Genomic DNA, 27,053 nt, shown 5'->3' on the forward strand with positions numbered 1-27,053 from the left:
TTTCATCCTAACATTGAACACCATAACGTTATCAATACTGCATTACAATTTGAATGCGGCAGGTCATTGCCTCCGTCGCACGTCACATGCGGGTTACTCTGATAAATTTTCAATGTACTATCCACCGTGTAAAAGACTTCGTTGATTCATTACAGTAATGATAAAGTCGATCTTGTTTTTATATAAATAATCAATGATTGTATGCATTGATTTTATTTTTACTTGCGAAACATTTTAATATTTTAATAATCCCTTAAGTTAATCCATTTTATACGTACCAAATTCCAGGGGAAATAGTCTTAAGTGTTAAGTGCAAAGGACGCGGTCTAGTTTGTACCTTAATGTGACGTATATAAAGTGTACCCATTTTTTAGCCGACTTCAAAAAGAAGGAGGTTATCAATTCGACTGTATTTTTATTTTCAAAAATGGAAGTGATGAAAATCGATGGCTATTATCGACAGAGGGCACTTTCTAACCAATTTTTTTAGTGTGTATAGACCGGTGTACGCATTTATATGTTCTGCAATTAATTAAAAAGGCGTAAATTTCGCATTATTATTCGTTCAGCGTAGTATCTCGCAATATCAGTAGTGAATAATCTATTTAGCTTCAAGATCTTTATGGAGGTCAATTAAAAGGTCGCTGAGATACGCAGCATATATTAAGTGAATTATAACATAGATGGGTGTGGATTTGTTTATCGGTTTTAAACGTAAACGATGCTCTATAAAAATACTTTCCAATACTCAAATAGGGGATTACGTCACAATACACGAACTTTAAGTTGAATTTTTAATGTGGAACAAAACATAACACCTGATGTGTGAACTTCCACAATATGAATAGTTACGCATGCGTTTTCTTTTATTACAAAAGATAGAAAGGATGGAAAGATTAACATGCATTCTTTTTGATCGTGAAGTTTCTACTGAGAATGGAAAGCGCAGAGATCTTCATGAAATAATTCTTATTATACTCACAGGCTGAATCAATATGAATATCATCATCGAACAAAGACACACCGAAGACAGGTGTGAAGTGGAAGTAATTCCGCGTTACGTCTGATGAGTGTGGTGCAGGAGGCCTAATATTAGTCCTCTTTCCCTTCCCACCCTTTTCTTATGAGGAAAGGATGGGAAGGGGAGGTGGATTTGATGGAGGAGGAGATGTATAAGAAGGTTAAATATTCTCTTTTTGTGCATCTCCTCCTTCATCGATTGAGGGTAGGCAACGCATCTGCAATTGCGAATGTCTATGGGCAGCGGTCGCTTCGGCGAATTCATGTGGCCGCTTACTCGTTTGCCACCTTGTAATCTAATATATAAAATTCTCGTGTCACAGTTTTCGTCACCGTACTCCTCCGAAACGGCTTGACCGATTCTCATGAAATTTTGTGAGCATATTCAGTAGGTCTGAGAATCGGCCAAGATCTATTTTTCATTTTTTTTTAACTGCGCGTGGACGGAGTCGCGGGCGACAGCTAGTATGTATATAAAAAAAGACGTGTGTCGAGTTGCAAATATCGTCCCACATTTTTCTATTACTTTAAAGAAAAAAAAATTGGCCTTATTGTAAAGGCAATATGACATAATACTCTTTATAAGTACATCCTGCCTTATACCAAAATGGCGTTCTAATCGATACCCTCACTAAATCTGTAGGTTTACAGACAAAAGAATCGATACAATGAGTACTGGGGTACATTGGAGTATGGAGTGGTATTGCGCCCCTGGGGTGGTCTTTTGTGATGTTGGGATTAAAGAGGGATGCTCCATTGTCAGGAATATTCTCTTGTCAGGGACACGTGTGTCAATTATATTGGTAATTCCGTCATAATTAGAATGGTTACTGTTTATTTTGCTGCAAAAACTCTTACATATTGATGAAAATTACACTCGACTATTTTTCTAGGTTTATTTTTGCATTGTGTTCTTTTCATCGTATCATCTTGGTCTTTTGATTTTAGCTTGAATAAAATGCTTTAAAGCGCTTTGAATAGTCAATGCTTATAGTTGTTCAGTGCGCACTTTAGATAAGAGACACTTTGTCTTTCGCTTGAAAGGCGTTATTTTCAGCCTATGTTAGCAATGATGTAGAAAATAGAATCAAACTTTAATACTGTAAAATAAATTTTAAAGTTGCTTGTATCAAAAAGTAAAAAATGTACCTGGCTTGGTGTAAAGGAAGGTGATGGTAATAGCGGTGTGTTAAGAAAACAAAAATCAACATTCTCTGCTTATTTTTTTTTAGATAATACATATTAATAAATAATCTTACTTAGGTAACATATTTTTTTATTGTACGAGTATTATGTATTACCAAACATTCAAATCAAACATTTTTGGAACGAAGTTTCTTATCGCGCGTTGTGAAAGGGGGCTAGACGGAAAAAATTCTTACGAAAAGTTGTCACGACACTTTTTGCTATAGTAAGTATGTTAACGACGAATGAGCGCTACTTCACCATGGCAACGACGTGACAATATATAACGAAAATTCACAGAAATAAAATGTACTTCTTGTGAAGACTTAAGTTTTTTATTCATAGAATAAACATTGGTTCCTTCACTAATTAATCGAAAGGAACTTCGTTCCATCCGGGTGTCCCTTGACACCTCTCAAGTTTTTTTTTTTTATATTAATGTTTCGGGTTTGCAAACGATTATGAATACAGTAAATTCGTTGACCCATTGTCCGCTTATCCCCGTATCCTACCTACAAAACGAACTTTCTGTAGTTAGTCACGTCACTTGCGAGCAATCCTTTTATTTTCTATATGTTGTCATTAATCACGTGATGTTATTAGCAACCCTTTTTGACCTCTGACCTTTCTTTGGTGATATGGTTTTAGATTACCCCTCCCCATAAATAAAATCACGCGCATTATTTTATACTAATTAATATTGAAATTTTTAAAAATATTATTCACCATAGAAAATAATTACACGTGATTTTAGCTCGTGATGTTTCGTGATTTTTTCGGAACCTTTCCACCTTTCGACCATCACGTGATTAATGGTCGATCCCTTATCTAGAATTATATCTTTAGATTGTACATCAGTATAATAACCACGATTACAAGCTTCTGATGATGAAGTGTCACCTGGAGCGTACAAATTGGAATTAATCAACGTTCGTGGGGAACACACAGTGTGTCCGATCGATAATTCGTTTTATAATTCACTAGACACGGCCGATGCACGTTCGTTTTTTGCAACTTCTATTACCAGGGTAATAATAGTAATAAATGACCTCATTTGAAAATGTGTTTGTGTGTCAGCTTGATTTAATTGGTCAGTGTATTTATTGTATTCATGTCGTATTTTTTTATGATCGCGTGATTTAATAATCACTGATTGAACGAAAGAAAATACCGTTATGAAAGATTTGGTTTATATTGTAAAGGATTTTGGAAATATTTTAAGTGTTTAAAATAATATTTTGATTGTAAATCCATGGTCTGATAGTATGTTAATAATTTTGTAAGTTAAGTCTGAAGTTTTTATAATTCCTTGTAAATTGTAGAATTTGAAATTGCCAGTTCCATTTCAATAGCTAAACAATAGTATTTAATTAAAGAATAAAAATTTAACGAAGTAAAACGGCAACCTGGCAAGCATTGAATCGCACGAAAGCTTGTAAAATTTAGTGATGAACTTTGACAATGTATTTTAACGACTGCCAGATGTTTAGGTTGTAAATTTGATGGCACACGCATCGTGAAAACTGTTATTTTGACCCTGGATGTAAGTGAAAATTATAAACAAACATCTTGCCTAGATGCCAATTTTTATATTATGTTATTTTGTTTTTTCTCAAGTTTCCCGCCAAACGTTGAAGTTACCTCCTCAATTATACGAATAATTTTCTTGTCATACTTTGTATTAATACGCTTAAGAATTCGATATTCAGAATTAATCTTAGAACTTATCCTATATGTCGTGATCGTATGTCCAAGCATTTAAGGTTCATCGTCTTCCGTATATCTGAAGTTTGAACATTCTTGATAGAAACACTTTAAAGCATTTACGATAAAGATACGGTTCATTTGCTACCAACAGAACGGAAGCCGATATCTCGGAGTGTCATTCCTAAGAGACCTAATGACATTTGTAGATAGGCTCCAGACACTATCTGCACTTTTAACAGAACAATTGTTAATCCCTATGGGTGTTCCTGTCCAACGATAGGAATGTTGTTTGATAATATTTCTTTTGTTTTTCGTTTTCGAATATATTTGTTTTTTTAAGTCATGAAATCAAAAACCTCGGAAAAACTCAATTATTGGTTATTACCCTGGTTCATCTATATCTATGTGAATCCAACATATTGCTTCGCCATATTATTAAGGAACTTTTTACTACATTGGGTCATGTGACTGTAAAGATTTCCCGTTTAAAAATAACTCTAGCCATTGAATATTTTCAATTAAACATTATAAATAGAATTGAATAAATTCATACGGTAACATATCCCGGTGGTACCAGCGGCCGTTTAATTACATCTCTACGTATTTCTGCAATAATCTGCATGAGTTATGAGTCGAGGCACGATCCTATCAGCAGAGGAACAGGATCCGCGGGCTATGCATTTTTAATCAGTCCTCAAGAAGTGCCCGAGTCGCGCCGCCGCGACAAATACTTCCTTATGAATCATCGTAATGTCTTAAACGAGCTCTGGGATTAACTTTCAATGGGTATTACACTAGCGTTTACTTTACTGACTGTTGCAATGTCATAGGAAGTAAAAGAAAATACTTTTGAACACAGAAAATTTCCCTGAATTATCAGAAATCTACTTTGTTCTCCTAATACCTTGTGTCTTAGATTTCCTCTTATGGATTAAGAATGTATGAGAAACAACTTGTGACAATTTAAAAATGCATTGAATCGTTGACTTGAAACGGCTTGAAACGGTTCAAGCTTATAATTTCTATTTCTATTCTGTTTAAAATCGAGCTTTGTATATGTTAACTTTTATTTTCATTTGGGAATCTTGAATTATCAAGATAAAATAAATGAGTTTTAACCAGTTAATTGCTTATTCACTTGATTCAGACTCTAAACGAGTTTGTAACAAAGAGTTTAAAATACCACATCGAATATCTCACAATCTTAAATTTAACAATCAATCTTGTTGAAGCCATTGTATTTAGTTCATTGATTGAATCTTTCCTATGATTAATGAATGATTCATGTTAATAGTTCTTAATTATCGTTCATTCTATATTTATCAGACTAAGTAACGGGCTTGTATTTCTTTGATGTTTCTTTAAATCGACATTAATTACGTTTAAATCAAGGAACATCTTACTAATATTATAAATGTGAAAGTTTAGATGTATGGATCGATATTTGTTAATATGTATCTCGAGAACAGTTAAACGGATCATGCTGAAATATGGCATAGATGTAGAACATAGTCTCTAAGAACACATGGCCTGCTAATTATGTCTAATTTTTAACTAGTACAAAACTAGTACAATAACCAGACAATTTCTGTCAAGTTCAGTCAATTTTTATTAAATTTATTTCCGCAAACATCTCCTTACTGATCATAAAAGATCTTTTCCGACACTAAACAACGGAACGTATCAGTAAAAGCGATAGACTTTTTAAATGTTACACCAATAAACCTGTTTACGATCATGAATTATTTCGTATAAAAACTGGGAATTACGACGACGAACACATCCAACTAATGGATACCCGATGAAGGAGAATGTTGCGTCCGAAAACGTAACAATTTTACGACGTTTAACGTCTAATTTTACATCTGTCAAGTGAGTTTATGGTCTATCAAGTGCACACATGCAGCCAGGCACTCGTAAAAATCTAACTGTGAATTTCCACTGCTGAAACACTATAAAAAATATTGTTATCTCAATGTTTCTAGTATAATAAAAGAGATGAGAGTACCATATTTGTGTTTCGGCAGAGGAATTGCACGGTTACGGGAGACGAAAGCCTTAACATAAACAAGTGACAATCAGTTATTTTAGATGCAATGCTTATTTTAGATTAACTAGAACTATAATTTTATAAAGCTTTATCGGAGATACTAAAAATTAACAGTTGTATGTAATTTATTAATTACATTTTTATTGCTTCTTGATAATTTGTATCCAGGATACATTTATTTTCATATCGGTAATGTCAAGTGAAAGGAAGGCATAGCGTAGTATCAAAACATTGTATCTTGTTTATAAACTTGATTCAATGTTGTTTATAGTCTTTTTATGTTCGCCATCTCTTGTTCTTTACTGAAATCAGTGTTAATTACGTTCGGTACTAAAATGGAGCAATGCCAAGGGAATTAGAGCTTTATTACTTTAACATTGTTTGGATTTAATTTGAAATTCGCGGGTAAATTAGATTTATCGTAAAGTTAGCTGTTAATTGAATGAACATTAGAAAGTTTGTTTAGTAAAAATAAAACTCGAAGCTATTTGGTTCCTTTTTATAGCCGTACAAAATCTCCCTTAGAATGTAGACGACCTTTAATTTTATTGATTGATAGGAAGTAAGTACTGCCTATAATAAGAAAGGAGAAATCTGAAGAGATTATGAAACACCTACTTATATACTTTTGACTATGTGTAATGAAGTTAGGGCGAGAGTAGGTACGCGAGATTGTTTATTTTTTGCATTACATTTCTTACACTATATATCTACGTTTATTGCTATGATATTAGAACATAACATATCATAATTATTATTAATAAAATGAATGTGAAAGATTAGATGGATATATATTTGTATCTTGACAGTAGCTAAATGGGTGTCGCTAAAATTTGACATAGATGTAGAACGAAGTTTGAAAAGATATATAGTGTAAGATATTTGATGCAAAAGTATTTTAAAAGAATTAAACTAACAGCGAAATAATGAATTTAACTCTATTTCATAATAATCCTCGCTGTAGTATAAACTCAAACCGAACGTAAACAAACAAAAATGTCAGACGTTCCGCAATGACCGATGGAAAGAGACTGCCTCGAGCAGCAGCGCATACTTCCTTATAAAACAACCTTTTGTGTGACTACCCTCAACAGTCCTAACACGGCCTCTCCTGACTGGAGGACGTCCTCGTCCTCCTGTACTTCTTTGCAACTTTGCGAACCATAGGCACGACGTTTGCATAGTTCGTTTACAACAACATAGTGAACCATAGGCACGACGTTTGCATAGTTCGTTTACAACAACATAGTGAACCATAGGCACGACGTTTGCATAGTTCGTTTACAACAACATAGTGAACCATAGGCACGACGTTTGCATAGTTCGTTTACACCAACATAGTGAACCATAGGCACGACGTTTGCATAGTTCATCTACACAAATGACTTCAGCACATGACATAGGCACGACGTTCGCATATCATGTTTCATCTACATGTGCATAACATAGGCACGACGTTCGCTTATTACACACATGTCAGATACATAACTACTCGTATAACATAGGCACGACGTTCGCTTATTATACGCAAGTAGTATCACACAATCGTTCGTATAACATAGGCACGACGTTTGCGTGTCATACGAACATAAGATGTCTCACCGTTAAAAAAAAAGCAGAGCATGTCTCGGGAGTCCACTCCCCTCACCGTGGCACCATGTAGGGCAAGCGTCCCGCAGTCCGTCCTCTACATGATATTAATGGCAACCCGCAGTTTGTCAGTCCTGAAAATACCCTAGAAGCATCTCCTGATACAGAACGTCTCACATTCCGTTCACAATCTCACTCTGCAGTTGGGTATCCCGCGGTCTACGCAACGCAGAGCATCTCGACAATACATGGACAAAGCAAACTGAACTAATAAAGGGCATCAATGACTATTATGACATAATGACATACGTCTGACTCAGGTAATGGCTTAACACGCTCAGCGCAACCGACTAGCCTTACAAGTTCACTTTAAAATGAAAAAATCATGTTGGCATGTAACGTGTTAAATCTTGCCACGACTCGGCTTTACCTGACCCTCACTAATAAACTGATCGAGGTATTCAATTTCAGTCTTTAGTAAAGAACACATGTTTAAATTAAATGAAAAGTCTGATGTTGACTTATTTGGCATCAAAACTTGAAATATAAAAATATTGGTTCGATCTTACCGCAGTATAAATTGAATAGATCGCGTCCACAATCCTGTCTGCTGTGAAATACACAGACAGCGCGTGAGCCTCACTGCCCACATATTCCCATGCAGAATAAACGGCTTGGTCCACGCTACCCTTGTTTCGCCAACACTGGTACGACTTTGATATCGACTCAACTTGCTACGACTACAACAATTATCACGGTAACGGTCTGACATTTTTCTCTTTGCATTTATTTTCACAAAAATGCAAACACAAACACAGAGTGAGCAAAGTGGATAGAATCACGTGGATCCTATCCCACTTCTGATGTAAGATATTTGATGCAAAAGTATTTTAAAAGAATTAAACTAACAGCGAAATAATGAATTTAACTCTATTTCATAATAATCCTCGCTGTAGTATAAACTCAAACCGAACGTAAACAAACAAAAATGTCAGACGTTCCGCAATGACCGATGGAAAGAGACTGCCTCGAGCAGCAGCGCATACTTCCTTATAAAACAACCTTTTGTGTGACTACCCTCAACAGTCCTAACAATAGGTTATTAACTACGTTATTCTTTTAAATTCCGCGTGGACGGAGTCGCGGAGTAGGAGAGCACAGCTCGTGAGTTATAAAATCAAATCTCTATGACTAGTTCTTTCCACGTTCCGTTTTTGTTTTATGGACTGGTAAAACAAGTGAATGCCATGAGACAGGATATATTCTCGTCTATATATCGTCAAAAGAAACGTACTGCGTTAGATACGTCATGAGAAAGTCTTCTGGGATTGCTGCGGACGTAAGTGACAAGCGGACGCGATTTCACTGTTCTCACTATGGAGGTCTAGGCCGTAACAATTGTATTAAAACATATTGTTGTCACTATTTTTTCGAACACAATAAGAGGGATGACAATATGTTTTTATACAAGTGTTTTGACAGTGGAATCCTAGCTATAGTGACTGCTTAGCTCTTAAATATTTGAATAGGTACTAATATATAGTCTTACTTATAGTAGGTTTCGTATTAACTTTTTCGAATTATAAATGTTCCAAAATTGACGATCCGTTTTGTTTTTTCGTATCTTTTGGAACGAAGTTCCTTATCGCGCGTTGTGAAAGGGGGCTAGACGGAAATAATTCTTACGAAAAGTTGTCACGACACTATTTGCTATATCACCATGGCATCGACGTGACAATACATAACAAAAATTCATAGAAATAAAATGTACTTCTTGTGAATACTTAAGTTTTTTATTCATAGAATAAACATTGGTTCCTTCACTAATTAATTGAAAGGAACTTCGTTCCATCCGGGTGTCCCTTGACACCTCGCAAATTTTTTTTAAATTATTTTTCCAACATTCGCTCCGCTCTACTAACATAGAACGTTACCTTGGCGATGCGATTGCATGTTTGTTACCTGATGCGTGAGATAATGTGTCCGCACACGATTGTTCATTCTTCAAGCTGTGATTCAATTAGTTTTTACTGTCTTATAGAGATTTTCAATCAAAAGATATATGTAGCATTAACTGAAACTCTAGAATATTCTCGTAGTAGTACTATTGTAAAAAAACTGAGTTTATCTAGGACTTTCTCTTTTCTTGTTTGGATGATTTTATTAATTAAAACACCATTATTATTTCCAACAATTCGCCTTTTCTTTATTTCTGTTTTCCCAAGAGTGACAGATAAAAAAAGTGTTTACAGATATCAAAAATATAAAAAGTGTTAACAGATATCAAAAACATAATACAATGTGTGGTCATAAAAAAAATAGATAACTTCCTGACTCAACCTAAATATTTAACATTCTCCACACCAAGAAAATGAAAACTGTCAAAAGGTTACAACTATTTTTTTTTTTTATAGTCAGCCTCTGAATTCTTATACACTTAAAACAAGTCCTCATTCAAACTTTGTCACCTGACAAATTACTTAACCATGTTACAACCTTATTGTATTAAAATATAACCAAATCATATTGACAGACAGCAAAATTTGTTTCACAACAGATTACAATATGGACAGTAAAATATGTAAAGGAAAAATTAAATACTATACTTGCTTGGCAATTTAATAATTCGGCCAAGTCTGGTTGCCGTGACTGCCTTCTGTCTGATGGTCGGCCCGTCATCCAGCTCTGCAACCGCAGCTCTCTTGTTGCTAACTGTGCTGCTAGGGTTTAAAACAATATAATATTGCTTACCTAATGAGTTGTGTCCGTCTGCGACTTCTTGTCTCTCTTCCACCTCAGAAGAAGAAAGTTCCAATTGGTACAACCTTTGGAAAGGGCGTACTTTAAACCCAGCCATTGTTTTAACCTTAGCAGTCCTGTCCACTCCATCCTTACCTGTGTAAACCTGGACAACTAAACCAAGTGGCCATTTTACCCTCCTCTCTTCCGACTCAACCAAAACTACATCTCCAACCTTTATACCGCCGCACTTCTCTCTTCCTCTTTGGACGAGTTCAGTCAGGTACTCGTTATTAAATCTTGTACGGAGTTCACCCCGTATTTTGTGCAGATATCTCAGGCGATGGTTCATGCTTTTTGCATCTAAAATATCAAAATCGGTTACCTGCGATTGCGGTAAAGGTTGTATGAAACATGACGGCCGCAACGGCTCAAGTGCGTCAGCGTCGTCCGCCTCGACATATGTGAGCGGTCGGTCGTTCACCACAGACTCGCAGTCGCAGAGAAGGGTTTCCATTTCATCGTAGGAGACAGTAGACATACCTAAAACACGTCTCAAAATATTTTTTACGATTTTTATCATGCGTTCAAAAAATCCTCCCCACCATGCAGCAGTAGGACTGTTTAACTTCCATTTTATACGCATTATAGATGACACGCGTTGCACTTCATCCCAGTCCAAGTTAGTCAGCAGATTCTTGGTGCCCGTAAAGTTCGTCCCATTGTCTGAAATCATAAGATTAGGGCGGCCTCGTCTAGCGATAAATCTGCGAAAAGTTCTGATGAAGGCATCCGTTGACAATGATAGTGTCAGTTCTAAATGTATCGCTCTATATACGGCACATGTATATATCACAATCCAGCTCTTAAGATCGCCGCGCAGATATATCGGGCCTGCTAGATCTACTCCTGTTACCTCAAAAGGTGCTAGGGGTTGTATTCTCTCAATAGGTAATGGTGCCGTGGATACTTGAGTAGCTTTTGCTCTATGTCTTCTGCATATCACACATTTGTCTATGACCGATTTTACTAATCTCCTTATACCTACGATCCAAAATCGTTTCCTCAGATCTGTTATCATAATATTGGTGCCAGCATGTAGCAGTTGTAAATGTCTCTGCTCAACTAATCTTCGCGTGATAACATTTTCTGCTGGTAGAACAGCTGGAGTTTTCACCTCCTCTGGAAAATCTGTAAGTATCAATTTTGTTTTTATCCTGAGTATGTTATCATTGTCATTGAATGTAGTCAGTTTCTTGATATGCTTTTGTATATCATCTTTGCTTTCTGCTTGTATAATCTGTAATAATTTCTTTTCAGCAGCTTCATATTCGTCAAAGGTGAGTTCTCCTTTTTTCTTATCTTTCTTGTTGTGAGTATTGTAAATAAATCGTAACATCCATGCTGTCACTCTGACAATCTTTGAATATTTGGAAAAATATGATAAGTCCTGTGTCATACCCTCGTTACAACATGTATTAACATGTACAGTTTTCCTGAGTTCTTTGCAGGCTTCCTTCTCGTCCACCACCAGCGCAGAATGCGGCCATAGCTCGGCCTGTTGTCGTAGCCATGGGGGGCCTTCCCACCATCTGCTCTCGAGCAGTTGGCGACTGTTGCAACCTCTGGATGGCAGATCTGCCCAGTTAGCTTGGCCTGGAATGTGATGCCAATTATCAATCTCAGTATTTTGACGGATTTCTTTGACCCGGTTTCCTACATAGTTGTTCCACAGTAATTGTCTCTTTATCCAACATAGTGCTACTCCACTATCACTCCAACAATATTCTTTATAATTATTATTCAATTTTAACTTTTCTCTCACTCCTTTTATTAATCGTGAGCCGATAAGAGCCGCAAGCAACTCTAAACGTGGTATAGTAATTTTCTCTGGTGTTGATATCCTTGACTTTGCAGATACTAAACGGATGGTCACATTACCTTTGCTATCCACAGTTCTCAAGAAAACACAAGCAGCATATCCATCTTTGCTTGCATCAACGAACAAATGGAGACTCACATCACTGCATTCCTGTAGCGGTTCGGTTGACAGACTTCTTGGTATTCTGCAATTTTCCAGTAAATACATATTATCATACCATTCGTGAAATTGAGTTTCAATATTGGAGGGCAGCTCATCATCCCATGCTAATTTTTTGTTCCATATCTCCTGCAATATTAATCGTGGAACTAGTGTTATAGGGCATAGAATTCCTATAGGGTCGAAAATTCTTTGTGTTAATGATAGGATACTTCGTTTAGTTAATTTACCTATCTGTGATGGATGGGGTAATGTTTGAAGGTTGCATAAAAGTTCATCAGTGACAGTATCCCACATTATACCTAAAACTGAAATTACCCTTTTTTCAGTTTCATTAATTTTCAGGGGAGAAGTAACCCACTGTCTCAAATCGAACTTCGCTTCTTGCATTATCTCTTTTGCCTCATTAATGAAGTTTAATGTTGCTTCTTCTGTGTCTTGGCTTATTACTAAATTATCAACATAGAAGGAGCTAGCTAATATATCCGCTGTCTCTTTATACTTACCTCTTATCTGTTCCAGGTGGTGTTGAATTGTTGCTGACAGTAAGAATGGGCTCGAAGTCAGACCAAAAACTACTCTACAATGTCTGTACTCTATAATCTCACGTCTCTCGAAGTCTTTCCACCATAGGAATCTAAGGTTGTCTCTATCATCTGGGTTTATTGAAATTTGTAGAAAGGCCTTTGCTATGTCAGCAGAAACACCTATCAAACCCTTGCGGAATCCAATTAACAAATCAGGTATTTTATCAATAAAATTCATACCTTTTTCTAAACAAGCATTTAATGACTTACCATTTTTATCTTTTGCAGATGCATCATATACTGGTCTCAACTTAGTGGTGAGACTTGACTCCTTTGATACAGCTCTGTGAGGTAAGTAGTGTACATTACTCTTCTTATTGCTTGTAGGAGGTACAGGTTCAATAATGGCAGTACGTTCCCATTCCTGTAAAATATCGTTATAATCTTGGAACTTACCACATGTTTTTAATTTATTTGTTGCAGATTCCAAACGTCGAAAGGCTATCTCACGATTGTCCAGTAGAGAATCATGTCCATCTTTCCATGGAAGCTGCACCTCATACCTGTTCTCCTCATTTCTTCGGACACTGTCTTCGAAACTCTTCAGGACCTCTTCTTCCTTTTTCTGCTTGGATTGTATGTGTACCGGGTCTTGAATGCCTAAAATCTCAAGATTCCAAAAATCTGGTACACTCTGCAAACATAATAAAGAAGAAACCATATTCGTGTTTATTATTGCATCCTGAATCTTACCCTGTAATGTCCATCCAAGGTTTGTTTTAATTGCAGTCAGACCAGACCCCAGCTGTATAAAATTGTTAGTGAGTAACAAGCCTGAATAATCAGCACCTATCAGAAGACCTATGTCTGAACTCTCATTTATGTCTGTCAATATGATTTGGTTTCTTTTCAACAATTCACATAACGTTTTATTATTCATATTGACTTTAGGTACATTTTTACAAATTGTTTCTTGGCCTAAGGCCGTTAAATTTACATTAAAAGTTTTATCAATGCTTTGTACTGTTATACCATAATTATTATAATTCTTAAATGACATACTATTACCACCAAACAAAGAGTGTGTCAGTCCTTCAGTTCCCACTGGTTGCACTCCAAGCTTCTTCATCACTTCCTCCTTGATGTATGACCGTTGTGAACCGCTGTCGAATAATGCTCTGACAGTCACTGACTCTTCTCCTTGGCAGATATTCACAGCAACTGTCTGAAGAAGTGTAGTCACTGAAGTAGTGTTAGCTGAGTAATTCTGAACTGTAGTTGCAGGCTCTGGAACTTTCTCTTCATTAGGTTTCTGTCTGCCGGTACACAGTAAAGCTGAATGTCTTTGCTTGCAAATGAAGCATTTTACAAAGCTTCTGCACTGTTTCGCATGGTGTCCCATTTTTAAACACAATGCACATGCTTTTTTCTTTCTTAATAATTCTCTCCGTTCTTCCACAGACATATTTGCTACTTTAAAACATTCAGTGCTTGGATGTCCTCGATCACAGAAAATACATTTTGATTCAACCTGCTTCTTGGCCATAGGTTGATTATTAACTGTCAAGCATGCTGCTGTTGGTTCAGCTTTAGTGGAAGTTACATCAAAATCATTAGCCAGTGTAATGCGTTGGCTGGTCTCTACTTCCTTTTTAATAAATTCCAACAGACTGCTGAGTTCATCACCTACCTTGTCAGGCTTCTGTCTCTCCCAAACTCTTAAAATATCAGAGGGTAGAGCTGACTCCACAATTGGCAGCAGGAAAGGTGAATATTTGTCGCTGGTAACATTTAGAACTTCAAGGGACCTAAGATGGCTGCAGATGTTGTCATACAAATAGGTTAAATTGTTCTCCTTCTTCAAAACCAGTGTTAACAACTCTCTAACATACAGCTGTATAAGTAAGTCCTCTCTGGCATACCTCGATTTTAGTTCCTCCAAGCAACTTATGTAGCTTTTTTGTTGAATGGGAAAATTTTCGACAAACTTCCTTACACCTGTGCCGGGTTCCATGCTCTGGCACAGATATTGCAGTTTGTCACATTCGTCAATGGAATCATCAGCATCGATTTTCTTAAATTGACCCCAGAATGGTAACCAATTCTTTATGTGGCCGTCGAATTTTTTGACATCTAACGTTGGTAGTTTGAAGCGTCTATTTTCATTTGCCTCGTGGTTCGATTTCGTGAATGTTTTTAATAAATTGCTGTACTTGGTGTCAAGTAAGCTCCACCTTGCACGGTATTTTCCAGCGTCAGATATTTCATTTTCTAACCGAACCTCATCGAAAGGCTCCGATGAAATGATTGCATGCTGAATTTCGGTGTCGTAATTCGTGAGTTGAATGTAGTTATCTTTCACAACTCTATGACATGCTTGCATCTCTTCTTGTTTGCTGACGTCCATGCGACAAGCATTTATTAAAGACTCTAACACATTTGCAGATTTAGAAAAATGGCGTCTCGAGACTGTCCTCACCTTGGCTTTTAGATCTGGGATATCTCCTTTTTCCTCCGCCATCTCAGCCTTTTTTCTGGTTTTTTAAGCAGGGTCGCCACGTGTAAAAAACTGAGTTTATCTAGGACTTTCTCTTTTCTTGTTTGGATGATTTTATTAATTAAAACACCATTATTATTTCCAACAATTCGCCTTTTCTTTATTTCTGTTTTCCCAAGAGTGACAGATAAAAAAAGTGTTTACAGATATCAAAAATATAAAAAGTGTTAACAGATATCAAAAACATAATACAATGTGTGGTCATAAAAAAAATAGATAACTTCCTGACTCAACCTAAATATTTAACAACTATGTATTAATCTAGTCATTGTTTATTAAAACAACAGTGTAAAAAATCTAAATTACTTTTATATCTACCGTCTGCATAAGTTCCATTGAATTGAAACGTAGTTTGATTGATAATTTGAATCTTAAAGTAAGTCATTTTTTTCGCACAGAAAGAGGATATTTCTCCTTCCTATGCGTCCCCTCTTCCGCCAAATCCACTTCCCCCTCCCATCCTTTTCTAATAAGAAAAGGGTGGGAAGGGAAAGAGGACTAAAATTAGGCCTCCGATACCACACTCATCAGACGAAACGCGGAATTGCTTCCACTTCACGCCTGTCTTCTGTGTGGTCGTGGTATTGAACCGGTCGACCCGGCCAATTCGTGCACCCAACAAATATTGTTGTTGCGGGATCTACCACTGTTAAAAAAATAGGTTTTGAGAGTCTGCTAATAAAAATAATATTTAATTTCATACGAGATTTAGTAATAACCATTCATCTAGGACTAATATGTATGCAGCCTTTTCGAGTGTCATAAACATTTTTGGACTTCTACCTTATTGCAAACACCAGATCATGTTAAACAATTTAATAAATAAAGTCTCATAAAAATCTCACATTTAGTTTCGTTAAGTCTTTGCAGTACATTTAGCACATACTTGAGGTTACATTATGAAACACCATAGCGGCCGATCTCCACGTCTCTGCTGACATACTTCGTGTAAATGTGCTTAAACAGTTGACTCGTTTGTTTAGACCGTGCCGACCCAGTTACCGATACAAAAACCACCAATTTAATTAGACACCTGGCACAATTAAGCAACTTACGCATAAAGGCTCAAGCTAAAATACTTTGTCCAAGATTTCTTGAACTTTGAATTAACGTTTTTTTAATTCAAGTAGAGGTCATATAGAATGGTTGTGTGTGAAGTAAAACACAAGATGCCGAAATGTTTGATGCAAAATATTTACACAACAGTGTAGCGCCTACCGACTTTGTAACTTACATGTTTTATGATATTTATGTTTGGTTTTACTATTATAAATGTAGATTAAAAAACCTCAGACTTACGGCCAAGTATGAATATCGCTGTCTTAGTATTCGTCCCCACAGAGAGGCTCAGTCCCTACCCAATTTAGGGGTGATTAGGTCGAAGTCAATCACGCTTGCCCAGTGCAATCTTTCTTCACAGACATGTGCCGGTTGCAACATGTTTGATGTGTTCCTTTAGTGCAGTGATTGTCAAACTTATTTCTTTCACCGCCCCCTTTGAAAATCAATTATATTTCAGAGCGCCCCCAATTTTTATTCAGCCCTAAAACTTAAAAAAACACAATTTCATTGCTTTAATTAACTTCAATGCCCCCTATTTTTTGGGCCTCTTATCGCCCCCCCTAAGTTTCAAACGCCTCCAAGGGGGCGTTATCACCCACTTTGGGAAACACTGCTTTAGTGTAAGGATATCATATGAAATTCGAAAATCGAAACACATTGATACTTGGCGGAGATTAAATTTGGAGGTTTTAGATCGGTACTGTTCGGTAAAGCGCTTAACAACTGCGCCACCGACACTCGGTATAATTGATATAGTAATTATTATTATTACAATCAGAAGCAGAAAATAAAACTTTAAAATAAATGTACATTTTGTGCGATAAAAATTCATAAAACGTATTTCTAGTTCATTGTAAAACTTTTTTATTATTTCAACAGTAATTTGAAGGCTCGTTTACTAAATTTCCGCGTCCAGTTATCTTAATCATTATCAGGACGTGATAAAAAAGCAAAAAAAAACATACCACAAAAACCGGTCGTTGGCGCCACCGGTGGCAAAAAAAAAGATAAATAAAATGATGTGATTATTAAACGTGAGTAGCAAACCGGAATACAGTAATAACTCTCGCAGATTCAGACAACTTCTCATTAAAATAATACGACATTTTACGAACCGTTAGAAAAGAATTTGATGTAATCAAAACAATAGTAGTTGTTGCCAGAAACTTTATAGCTTTAGAAGAAAAAAAAACTTGAGAGGTGTGTTGGGACACCCGGATGGAACGAAGTTCCTTTCGATTAATTAGTGAAGGAACCAATGTTTATTCTATGAATAAAAAACTTAAGTCTTCACAAGAAGTACATTTTATTTCTATGAATTTTCGTTATATATTGACACGTCGTTGCCATGGTGAAGTAGCGCTCATTCGTTGTTAACATACATACTATAACAAAAAGTGTCGTGACAACTTTTCGTAAGAATTTTTCCGTCTAGCCCCCTTTCACAACGCGCGATAAGGAACTTCGTTCCAATAATAATTTCTTAAACTTTTTTTGGTCTCTTCTTGCTTCTCTGGGCTTTCGAAGTCTATAAATTTGTTACCTTTTGTCGCATACTATTCAAACTGAACTGACTTTCTTGAAGCTTACGATCTATCCTTCATTAATTCGACTGGAATTGATAAGATCTTTTACGCTCACACAATGAAATAGATCTCCGTTGACGGAATTTGAATGAATACTTTTATTACGACATCTAATCTCGATAGTTAAAAGTTCTACCACGTTCGTGACCACCCTGTTGTTGTATGAATCACAAGATTTAATTCCTTATCGATAGGTTTTATTCAACCAATCTGGCCTAGTTCGGATTGGTACCCCTAATACAATGAGGAGTTTTAAATCCTTTCGAAGTTAACATACAGAACAGATCACAATATAAAGAAACCAACCATCGCCAGAACAAAAACTGCACACTTAATATAAGTATTACTGTGCATATTATTTTTATTTTTAGGTATACCTTAGTATAAAATATAACCTTCTTTTTGAAGTCGGCTAGAAATAAGAATATTTGTTAGTAATTATCAGTGTGAATTAGATAAAAAAAAACACAAGCAACGTTATTTAAATACAGTTAATTTAACGATTAAGAGCGATTCTTACGAGTGGCTCTCTACACTCAAGCATCGGATTATTGAAATGATCCCCTAATGGAATTGAAAATGATCGCACACAATTAGTCTGAGCAAAATGCAAACCAGTCCCATTAAAAAACCGTTATTACTTGAGACACCGGACTTGTTTACTAAATGTTAGATCCTTCAGGGTTTTGTGAAAGCAGTTTGTCGAACCTGAATAAGCGAGAGTTCAAAGGATATTTTTGTCGCTTATAGAGGTTTCTTGCTTATCAGAATTTCTCGCTTTTGTATACCTAGAACTTTGACTAAAAACATGAACCGTAAATGAAGTTATATTGCAATAATGCTTTAGTATTTATCATATGTCAAAAACTTCAAATAATATTCTAACTCATAAAGATCATCGTTATTACGCAGTGCGTATTCCGAGCAGTTCATCATCTAAATTGAGATACAATCTCTGCCTCGGACACTACCTGTTTGTCTCGTCAACATTCTTTCTTGGAAATGTTACGACCGAACATGCGAACAAATGTTCGACATTGTTCAGACAGTCTCACGATTGAAAGATATACTTTATTTCTGTCTAAGATTTAAATAGGAATTTCTAGTTTCCAAATCTTGTTTTTTTTTTAATTGTATGAAATAGATCTACATGAATTTATTTTAATATATAATACAGCAACCGGTAAAATGAGTACGAACTGAAATTAAAATAGTGTCGATGTTTTTATTGCAAATAGCCTTACGCTGTTAAAAATTTTAATAAGTGTGGACACCAAGGTTATTTAAATTACACCAATAAATGTTTATTTAATTTATTAGTTATTCGGACGTTGACCTGATACTAGTCGAGATGACATCGTTAAAATTTTAAGAAGTGCAAATTAATATCTAACAATCTTTTAGACTATTTAAGAAGTTAATAAATTTTGGAAACATTAGAAAAAGCAGTGTTGTAATATCACAAACTACACACATTCGTTCGTTCGTTTGGTGTAAAACAGACTTGTGCCGTTCACGCGGCGTTTACAAAACACAAGTCCACTGTTGGGCCGCAGCCGGTGCGATCCGTTTAAGGCAAGTTGTGTTACAAGAGTTCGCTCTCAGATCGTGTAGGTCAGGAACTGCGATTTGTTGAAAGATAAATCACCGCACTTAGCGAGATGATGGACGATACAGCTGAATTTTATCGCTTGCAGAGTATGAAAGCGCCGTTTATACTTATTGAATTACACGGCCATTTGTAATTGACTCTAAAACGTCTAAAACGTGCTACAATATTTTCAAATAATTTTTATTTCGACTTATAATTATTAATGTTTCATTTTTAGCCGAAAGAAGGAGGTTATCAATTCGACTGTTTTTTTTTTTTTATGTGTGTTACCGCGAAACTCCGCCCCTGGTGGTCCGATTTTGATAAAAAATATTTCAATCGAAAGGAAGTGCTTGCAGATGGGTCCCATTTTTTTTTTATTATAAATACTTCATACGTACGGAATCAAAAAAATCAAGTTATAAATATAGCCTATTATACCCAGGGATAGTGTAGCTTCCCAGCAATAAAAAATTTTTCACACCAAAAACTCCAATCAAAAGGCTGTACAACTTCTCTTGGTTTGATATTTTTAAAATGTCTCCAAAGAAATTAAAATAAATTCATATGTGAGTGCGTGATTGCAATAAATTCTAAGTAATCATTTCAGTAGACGTTGCCTTACGTGTGTGTCTGTACGCACTAAATCAACAGCCGGATTAAACTCTGTGGGAATGAACTCTGGGAACTTTTGAATTGTACGTTATCAGATGGTCGAGCTTCACAGATAAGTAATTAGGTCAGAATGGCACTTTGAAGATTATTGTACATTTTTGTGCTTTCTCTATAAAGTTAGGAGATTAAAAACTTTTTTGTAGGCTTGTTAATTATTAAATTAAGAGCAATAACTAAAACTAAGCAATCTCTAAAGAAACCACTACCAGATTTTAGAAAAAAACATGTTTTCACTAATTTTGACTTCACACATCCCTAATCTGTAGAGTTTCACATCACTATGGCAGTCGTGGAACTCTGGTAATGCTTAGCAATTTACTCCACATTGATTGTTTCCTTGTCTTTCAGAATTGCTCCGATCTTTAATTGTGTTCAATGGCTGGTTTCGTTTGCAGTAATTCCTTTCCAATACACTATTGCGTAGTTCAATTTTCGTTCACAATCATTCTGTCTTAGTTCAGATGCATTTGGTTATTTCATTCGTAAGGTTCATTTTACTTAAGAGTTCTTTTTAATTTGACTGCAAAATTATAAAAAACAACAATTTCTATTATCTGTATCTTGGCACACTCACTAGATTTTTTAAATAAGTACTAAGGTATTTAATAATGAGTAATAATCTTACTAATATTTTAAATGCGAAAGTTTAGATGGATGGATGTTTGTTTGAAGGTATCTCCGGAACGGCTCTACGGATCTTTATGAAATTTGGCACAGATGTAGAGCATAGTCTAGAAGAATACATATGCTACTTATTAAGTTTTTTAATTCCGCGCGGATCAAGTCGACAGCTTGAAGTCTTGAAAAAGGCCAAATATAAACAACCGGCCGTAACACTAAAAAAAAGTTGACGTGCGATTTGCGTTGCGAAGTGCGTTTACCTTTTATTTATTAGCAGTTGAATATCTTCACAAATAGCAGGGGTTCCCTTTCATTAGTTGCGCAGTGTTCGGTACTAGGCTCGTGATTTATCGGTCACCGTGGCCAATCGCACGCCGCACCCGACAGCTGTAAAATAGCGTGGGTATCAAAGTGTTAAGCGTCCCGTAAATTATCGGTTTTTCTTTGATCAATATATTTATTAAAAAATTAAAAGCACAAAAGTGTCAAAGTATAAAAAAATTAGGGTTTAGATTTTAGGTTAATATGCCTAATGACTTAGTTGGAATAGTGAATAAAAATTTAAAACGTATTGAAGAAAAATTATAGTTTCTTGGTTTAAAGCGCAAACTATACGCTACTATCTAGTCTTAGCGTAGTCTAGTCTTACGTATCGGCAATTTAACACGATGGATTTCTTTGCGTTATTATATCGCCTCTACATAAATTCACAGGATCCATAAAACGATTCTAGTAATGTACCGTTACTAACAAATATGAAGTATCGATAGTTATGTGCAATAGTCGAAGCAAAAAGCATTCCTTGTAAGCAATTCTTGTAATAAATTGCGACATCTCTCCACTCAGTTTAATAAATGTCCGCAATCATGTTCAGAAACTCGATAACTTATGGTTGTGTATCATCCTCAGAATATTTATCGACTTCTTTGCTAATGTAATAAAGCAAGAGATCTTATACTTTTTTTCCACTATCGAGAGGGTACTTTTATTGTGGCCAGTTATTTAATGCTCTAATTTTTTTTAAGAATGAAAAGACAAAAAACCAGCAGATGATTACTAAAAAAGTTGAAGGATGATTAAAAAGAAAAAAAATGACATTAAATACCTGTTAATCAGTTTAAATTACTCTTGCATATATTTTTATAGCAATAATCAATTCGATGTGACAATTAGAGATTGTCATAAGTAAGCCGATAAAAAGGCAGGTAGCTGTCATGTAAATTAAAATATCAACTTTATGGTGATCTTAATAAATGTCCATAAACCAGTTTCGAATCGAATTAATGTTACTAAAGATATTACAATATCAATTACTGCTTAAATGATCTTGATTTAAATATTAAATGCTTTAGAGTATTAAGTTGTCGATATTTTGACGTACAAACTAGTCACATCACTAGTTTGATTCTCAAAATATTTTGTATATCTATCTATATATATAAAAGAAAGTCGTGTTAGTTACACCATTTATAACTTAAGAACGGCTGAATCGATTAGACTGAAAATTGGTGGGCAGGTAGCTTAGAACCAGGAATAGGACATAGGATAATTTTTACCCCGTTTTCTATTATTATTTTTATTCAGCGCGGACGGAGTCGCGGGTAAAAGCTAGTATATATATAAAAGAAAGTCGTGTTAGTTACACTATTTATAACTCAAGAACGGCTGAATCGATTTGACTGAAAATTGGTGGGCAGGTAGCTTAGAACCAGGAAACGGACATAGGATAATTTTTACCCCGTTTTCTATTTTTTTTTATTCCGCGCGGACGGAGTCGCGGGTAAAAGCTAGTGAAAAATAAAATAAAAATTTCTGAGAACTTAGTTTATTAGACGTCTGATAGACAAAGATCTGTTTTAATCCTTTGGAAGATAATTTTCAAAGAATTCTAATTATGTACGTAACTTAATATTTAATAACAGAAAAAAATTGGAACCGTCGACAAGAAAATGCAGCAATGCGGCAAATTCAAACGAACAGCACAAAAAATATCGTCCATCCGATGTAAATAATCCTTAGTTTATTATTTATATATAGACTTCAGAACACTTGTATTCGATATCTAACTCAATTTCATTTAAGAAGTTTATTTTCTTATTAAATTTGTTCACAAACTGTAAAACAAAATTAGTACAAAAACTATGAATAAAAACGTCTTCTAATAATTGTTATTTATGTTTGTAACATTGAAGTATTGAAACAGTACGAAATAGAAAAAAAAAATGATTCAAGAAAGATAAAAATAAACTATATCAGTTGTTTCTCCTTAAATTTCAACGAAGGCATTGTTATGGTTCATATTGCAAGAACAACGCAATGGAAGAGCGTTATAAAACTGACGCAGCAAAAAGTACAAAAGACTAGCAACCTGACCCACGGGTCAGTTTGACCCCGGGTACCCGGACAGCAGGGGGCCGACGTATCGGGTGACGGGGTACACGAAATCTCGACTGCCACACAGGAATATTAGCTATGGAAGTTAACATTTAAAAATAATTTTAAGTAATAGGGTTTGAACCCTTAAGTAATTGCAAGCAAAATATGAGCTTAAAGACTAGTTGGTAATTATTTTTGATGAACCTTTAACTCAATGTCCGCGATATTTGTGTTTCGGGAAGAATTTCATCATCAGCTCACAATACTTCCCCACCGAGGGGCTCGGAGCCTACCCTAAGGGGCATTAAATTTGGAAAAATTCTCATGAAGGATGAAGTGGTTAATATATAAAAAAAGGAAGGAATGAATGATCTACGTCTATGAGTCAAAATACGACAAACAGACAGACGAAAACATCAATGCAATGATGGTTCAACTCTCAAAAGATCCCTTGTACAAAATTTTCTGAACCTTGTTAAAGTCCTAAGGTTTTTTTTTTATGATGAATAAATTGTTTTTTTTAAACCGAGGATTTTTATCGTTTATTTTTAGTTAAATGATATAAATAATATACGAAATATTTAAAATTATAAACAGAAAGTACCGTAGCATAGTTGAATGTTCATTCAACTTTTATGGATTTCAACATGCGTGAATTAAAAAATACCTGACCACCACATAATTTTTATTACTGGCCAGTTGCGTGGATAAATAAAAACAATTACGGGCAGATGGCTACAGATAAAAATAACCAAACAATAGAGAGGCGCAACGACACAAGCATAGTCAATGCGATACATATGTCACCGTTAATTTATAAACATCGTTAGTTTAAAATCTGACTGTATGTATTTAGCCACATAATATTATAATTATTTTTATATTTTTGTGTATCTTTTCAGTTCAACTAAACCTGTAACGCTAACTTCCGTTTGAACCCATTATTCGTGCTATGCTGTAATGACATAAGACAAGATAATTTCAATTCGCAATTCGATCATAGTTTTATCACGGACTAACAAAAGAAAATTGCGTTAGTAAGTAGATTTTGAGAATTTTTATAATAACGATATTAACAATTTAACGGTGACCTGCAATACACGGGCGATACAGCGATTGTCAACCCTACATGATGCACGCCGGTCACTCAAGTATCATAATAGTTTTATGAGCGACGGACAATAGAGTTATGAGCCCTTTTTGTAACCATACCTGTTGGAAACAGATGACTCATGTTAACTTTTATTTCACTGGCGACATAAAATATCCGTTGCCAAGCATTATAAAAACACCAATATTACAATGTACCAGACATTATATGCATCGTATAACCAAATAGTCTCTTTTTTCTCCACTAATTTAATATAATTTTTTTTTTTCAGGTAATTTTTTTATCGACGCCACGAATTCATTTGGCAGCAGGTTTGTTTAAATCTTAGAAGTCATAAAAAGGCGAAACAAAATCAAAATTTAGGTGGACAAGACAAAAGAAGCAAATATAAAATATTGTGATAGATGGATCGCTTTATGTTCCAAATGAAAACATGAAAGCTCATCCGAATTCATATTTGCATCGAACAAAACATACCGTACGCTCAGCAGGATGCTTAAATTATCTCGTAACGGACGTCGCGGATAGATGGCGCTGATAACATTATGGGCAGGCGCTTTGTGTATGCGCCTTTTTGTGTTCGCGCCAAATTAAATTACAATGTCCGGTTTGCGCGGGAAGGACGGCGTGACAGATAATTAAGCAATTACTCTAGGTTAATGCACTTATGTTATGCTTTTGTAATTATAAACCAGATTGTTTAAAGTATGATTCTAAGGATTAAAGGATAGTTAATCGCATATCAATTAACAGACTTCTGTTGCAACAGGTAAGTTTGAATACGCTATGTCATTGGTACAGGTCTTTTAAGGCAGCTTTTCATACAAAGAGAGCATAAGTTTGTTTTTAAATTAAGCCAAACACCAAGTTATAACTTTATTTTATTGGTATAAGCCGAATGATATTGAAAATTAATCAGATCACCGTTCCAACACACCAGTAACAATTACTTTTAAATTAAGAAAAAGATAAATTAAAAATATAATTGATGGATGACAAACAAAATAAAACTATTATTATTATTTTCCCATCGTGACTTGTTAAGACCTTCGTCAGAGAAGGTAAATGTTCAACTGACCGCAGAGGCGAACGTCCGACTGTCTACTGTGAACTGTCAATTTGACATGTGTAGCTGTCACGAGCTGTCAGTTGGTCGACGTTTGGAAAGACAGTGTCGCAGAAACCGTTAACATATCTCATTGTAAAACTTAGCTATTCAAAATGTTAATTTTACTCGTTGAAACAGCAGAGAAACTTTCAAATGCAAATACTAAAGACGTTATACCTTCAGCTTGTATTAAAGTTATGTACTATAACGATAACCGATAAAATTAAATTACAAATGAGTCATACGCTAATTTTGAAACTATCAAATCTCTGATATGTCTGTTAGACATCTGTGTTTATTTTCAATTAAAGTCATGTGGTATTCAAAATACATTCAATTTCTCCGAGGTTCGAAACACTAAAATGTCTGGCGCCATCCCTCATTGATATGACCGCAGGAATACGTGCCCAGACAGCCGGTGATTGCAACTACAAAACAATTGGAAATCGAACATTAAACGATGCATCAGTCTTTTGTTATAAAATTCTGAGACTATTTTTGGAACGAAGTTCCTTATCGCGCGTTGTGAAAGGGGGCTAGACGGAAAAAATTCTTACGAAAAGTTGTCACGACACTTTTTGCTATAGACGAATGAGCGCTACTTCACCATGGCAACGACGTGACAATATATAACGAAAATTCATAGAAATAAAATGTACTTATTGTGAAGACTTAAGTTTTTTATTCATAGAATAAACATTGGTTCCTTCACTAATTAATTGAAAGGAACTTCGTTCCATCCGGGTGTCCCTTGACACCTCTCAAGTTTTTTTTTATCTATTCGAACTCCTTTTCAAGGATTTTCTTCGCAATCTTAATATCATCCTAATTCCTTTCGAGGTCTATCAACTATTTTGTAACAACTTATTCATTTTGACATATTTATGTATTGAAGTTTTCTGCTGCAGTCTCAATGCCGCTGGGAAACGACAATATGTTAGTAATTGAGTATTCAACACGCATCAGCACTGTTTGAAAATGTTAAACAGCTATCCAAATGTAAGGGCCGCAAACACTATACTGACTGGCAAATGACTTATTCTCAATGTCGAACCAACCAATACTACGAAATATGAATACCTTGTGTAGGGCAAAAAGGTTTCGCCTTGCATTTATAATTACTTTCGTGTTATACTTGAAAAATAGGGTTGTCGCTAACAACTTCATATGTAAGCAAAGTATGTTTTCCGGGTATGAAACGGTACTTTTTTTAAGTTTAATGGCTTTTACCTTTCCTTTATAACTTGAACATACCTTCCATCGTAAAAGTGTTTTGTAAACATGTACATTGTAATATACCAAGCTACTCGTATGAATTTAGCATTAAAAAGTGTATTTTATTTCCATAACACTGGAATCTCTTGTAGCCTAAACAACTTCATTTTGATGATGTTAATCGATTTGAATTCTTCGGGGCTTTTAACGTAGAAAAGTGTCTACGTATATCCGAATCTATGGATGCAATTATGTCAGTATGTATGTAGTTGTTAAAACGACCGCTACCCTT

The 27,053-nt window shown here is 35.3% G+C and overlaps 2 protein-coding genes across 2 annotated transcripts in view; one reads left to right on the forward strand and one right to left on the reverse strand.

Moving 5' to 3' along the window:
- The window catches only part of LOC106718512, a 281,801-nt gene that overhangs the window by 36,354 nt on the left and 218,394 nt on the right, over window positions 1–27,053 (forward strand). The window lies entirely within an intron of this gene.
- On the reverse strand, window positions 9,964–15,572 carry LOC123723603. The gene is made up of 2 exons (XM_045686732.1): window positions 12,233–15,572; window positions 9,964–11,947 (listed from the first exon to the last, which is right to left on the reverse strand). Exons 1-2 carry the CDS (start codon window positions 15,378–15,380, stop codon window positions 10,146–10,148), a joined length of 4,950 nt encoding a protein of 1,649 aa, XP_045542688.1. The 5' UTR covers window positions 15,381–15,572; the 3' UTR covers window positions 9,964–10,145.

Source organism: Papilio machaon, chromosome 4 (assembly GCF_912999745.1).
Source record: "Papilio machaon chromosome 4, ilPapMach1.1, whole genome shotgun sequence".
NCBI classification, from domain to species: Eukaryota; Metazoa; Arthropoda; class Insecta; order Lepidoptera; family Papilionidae; genus Papilio; species Papilio machaon.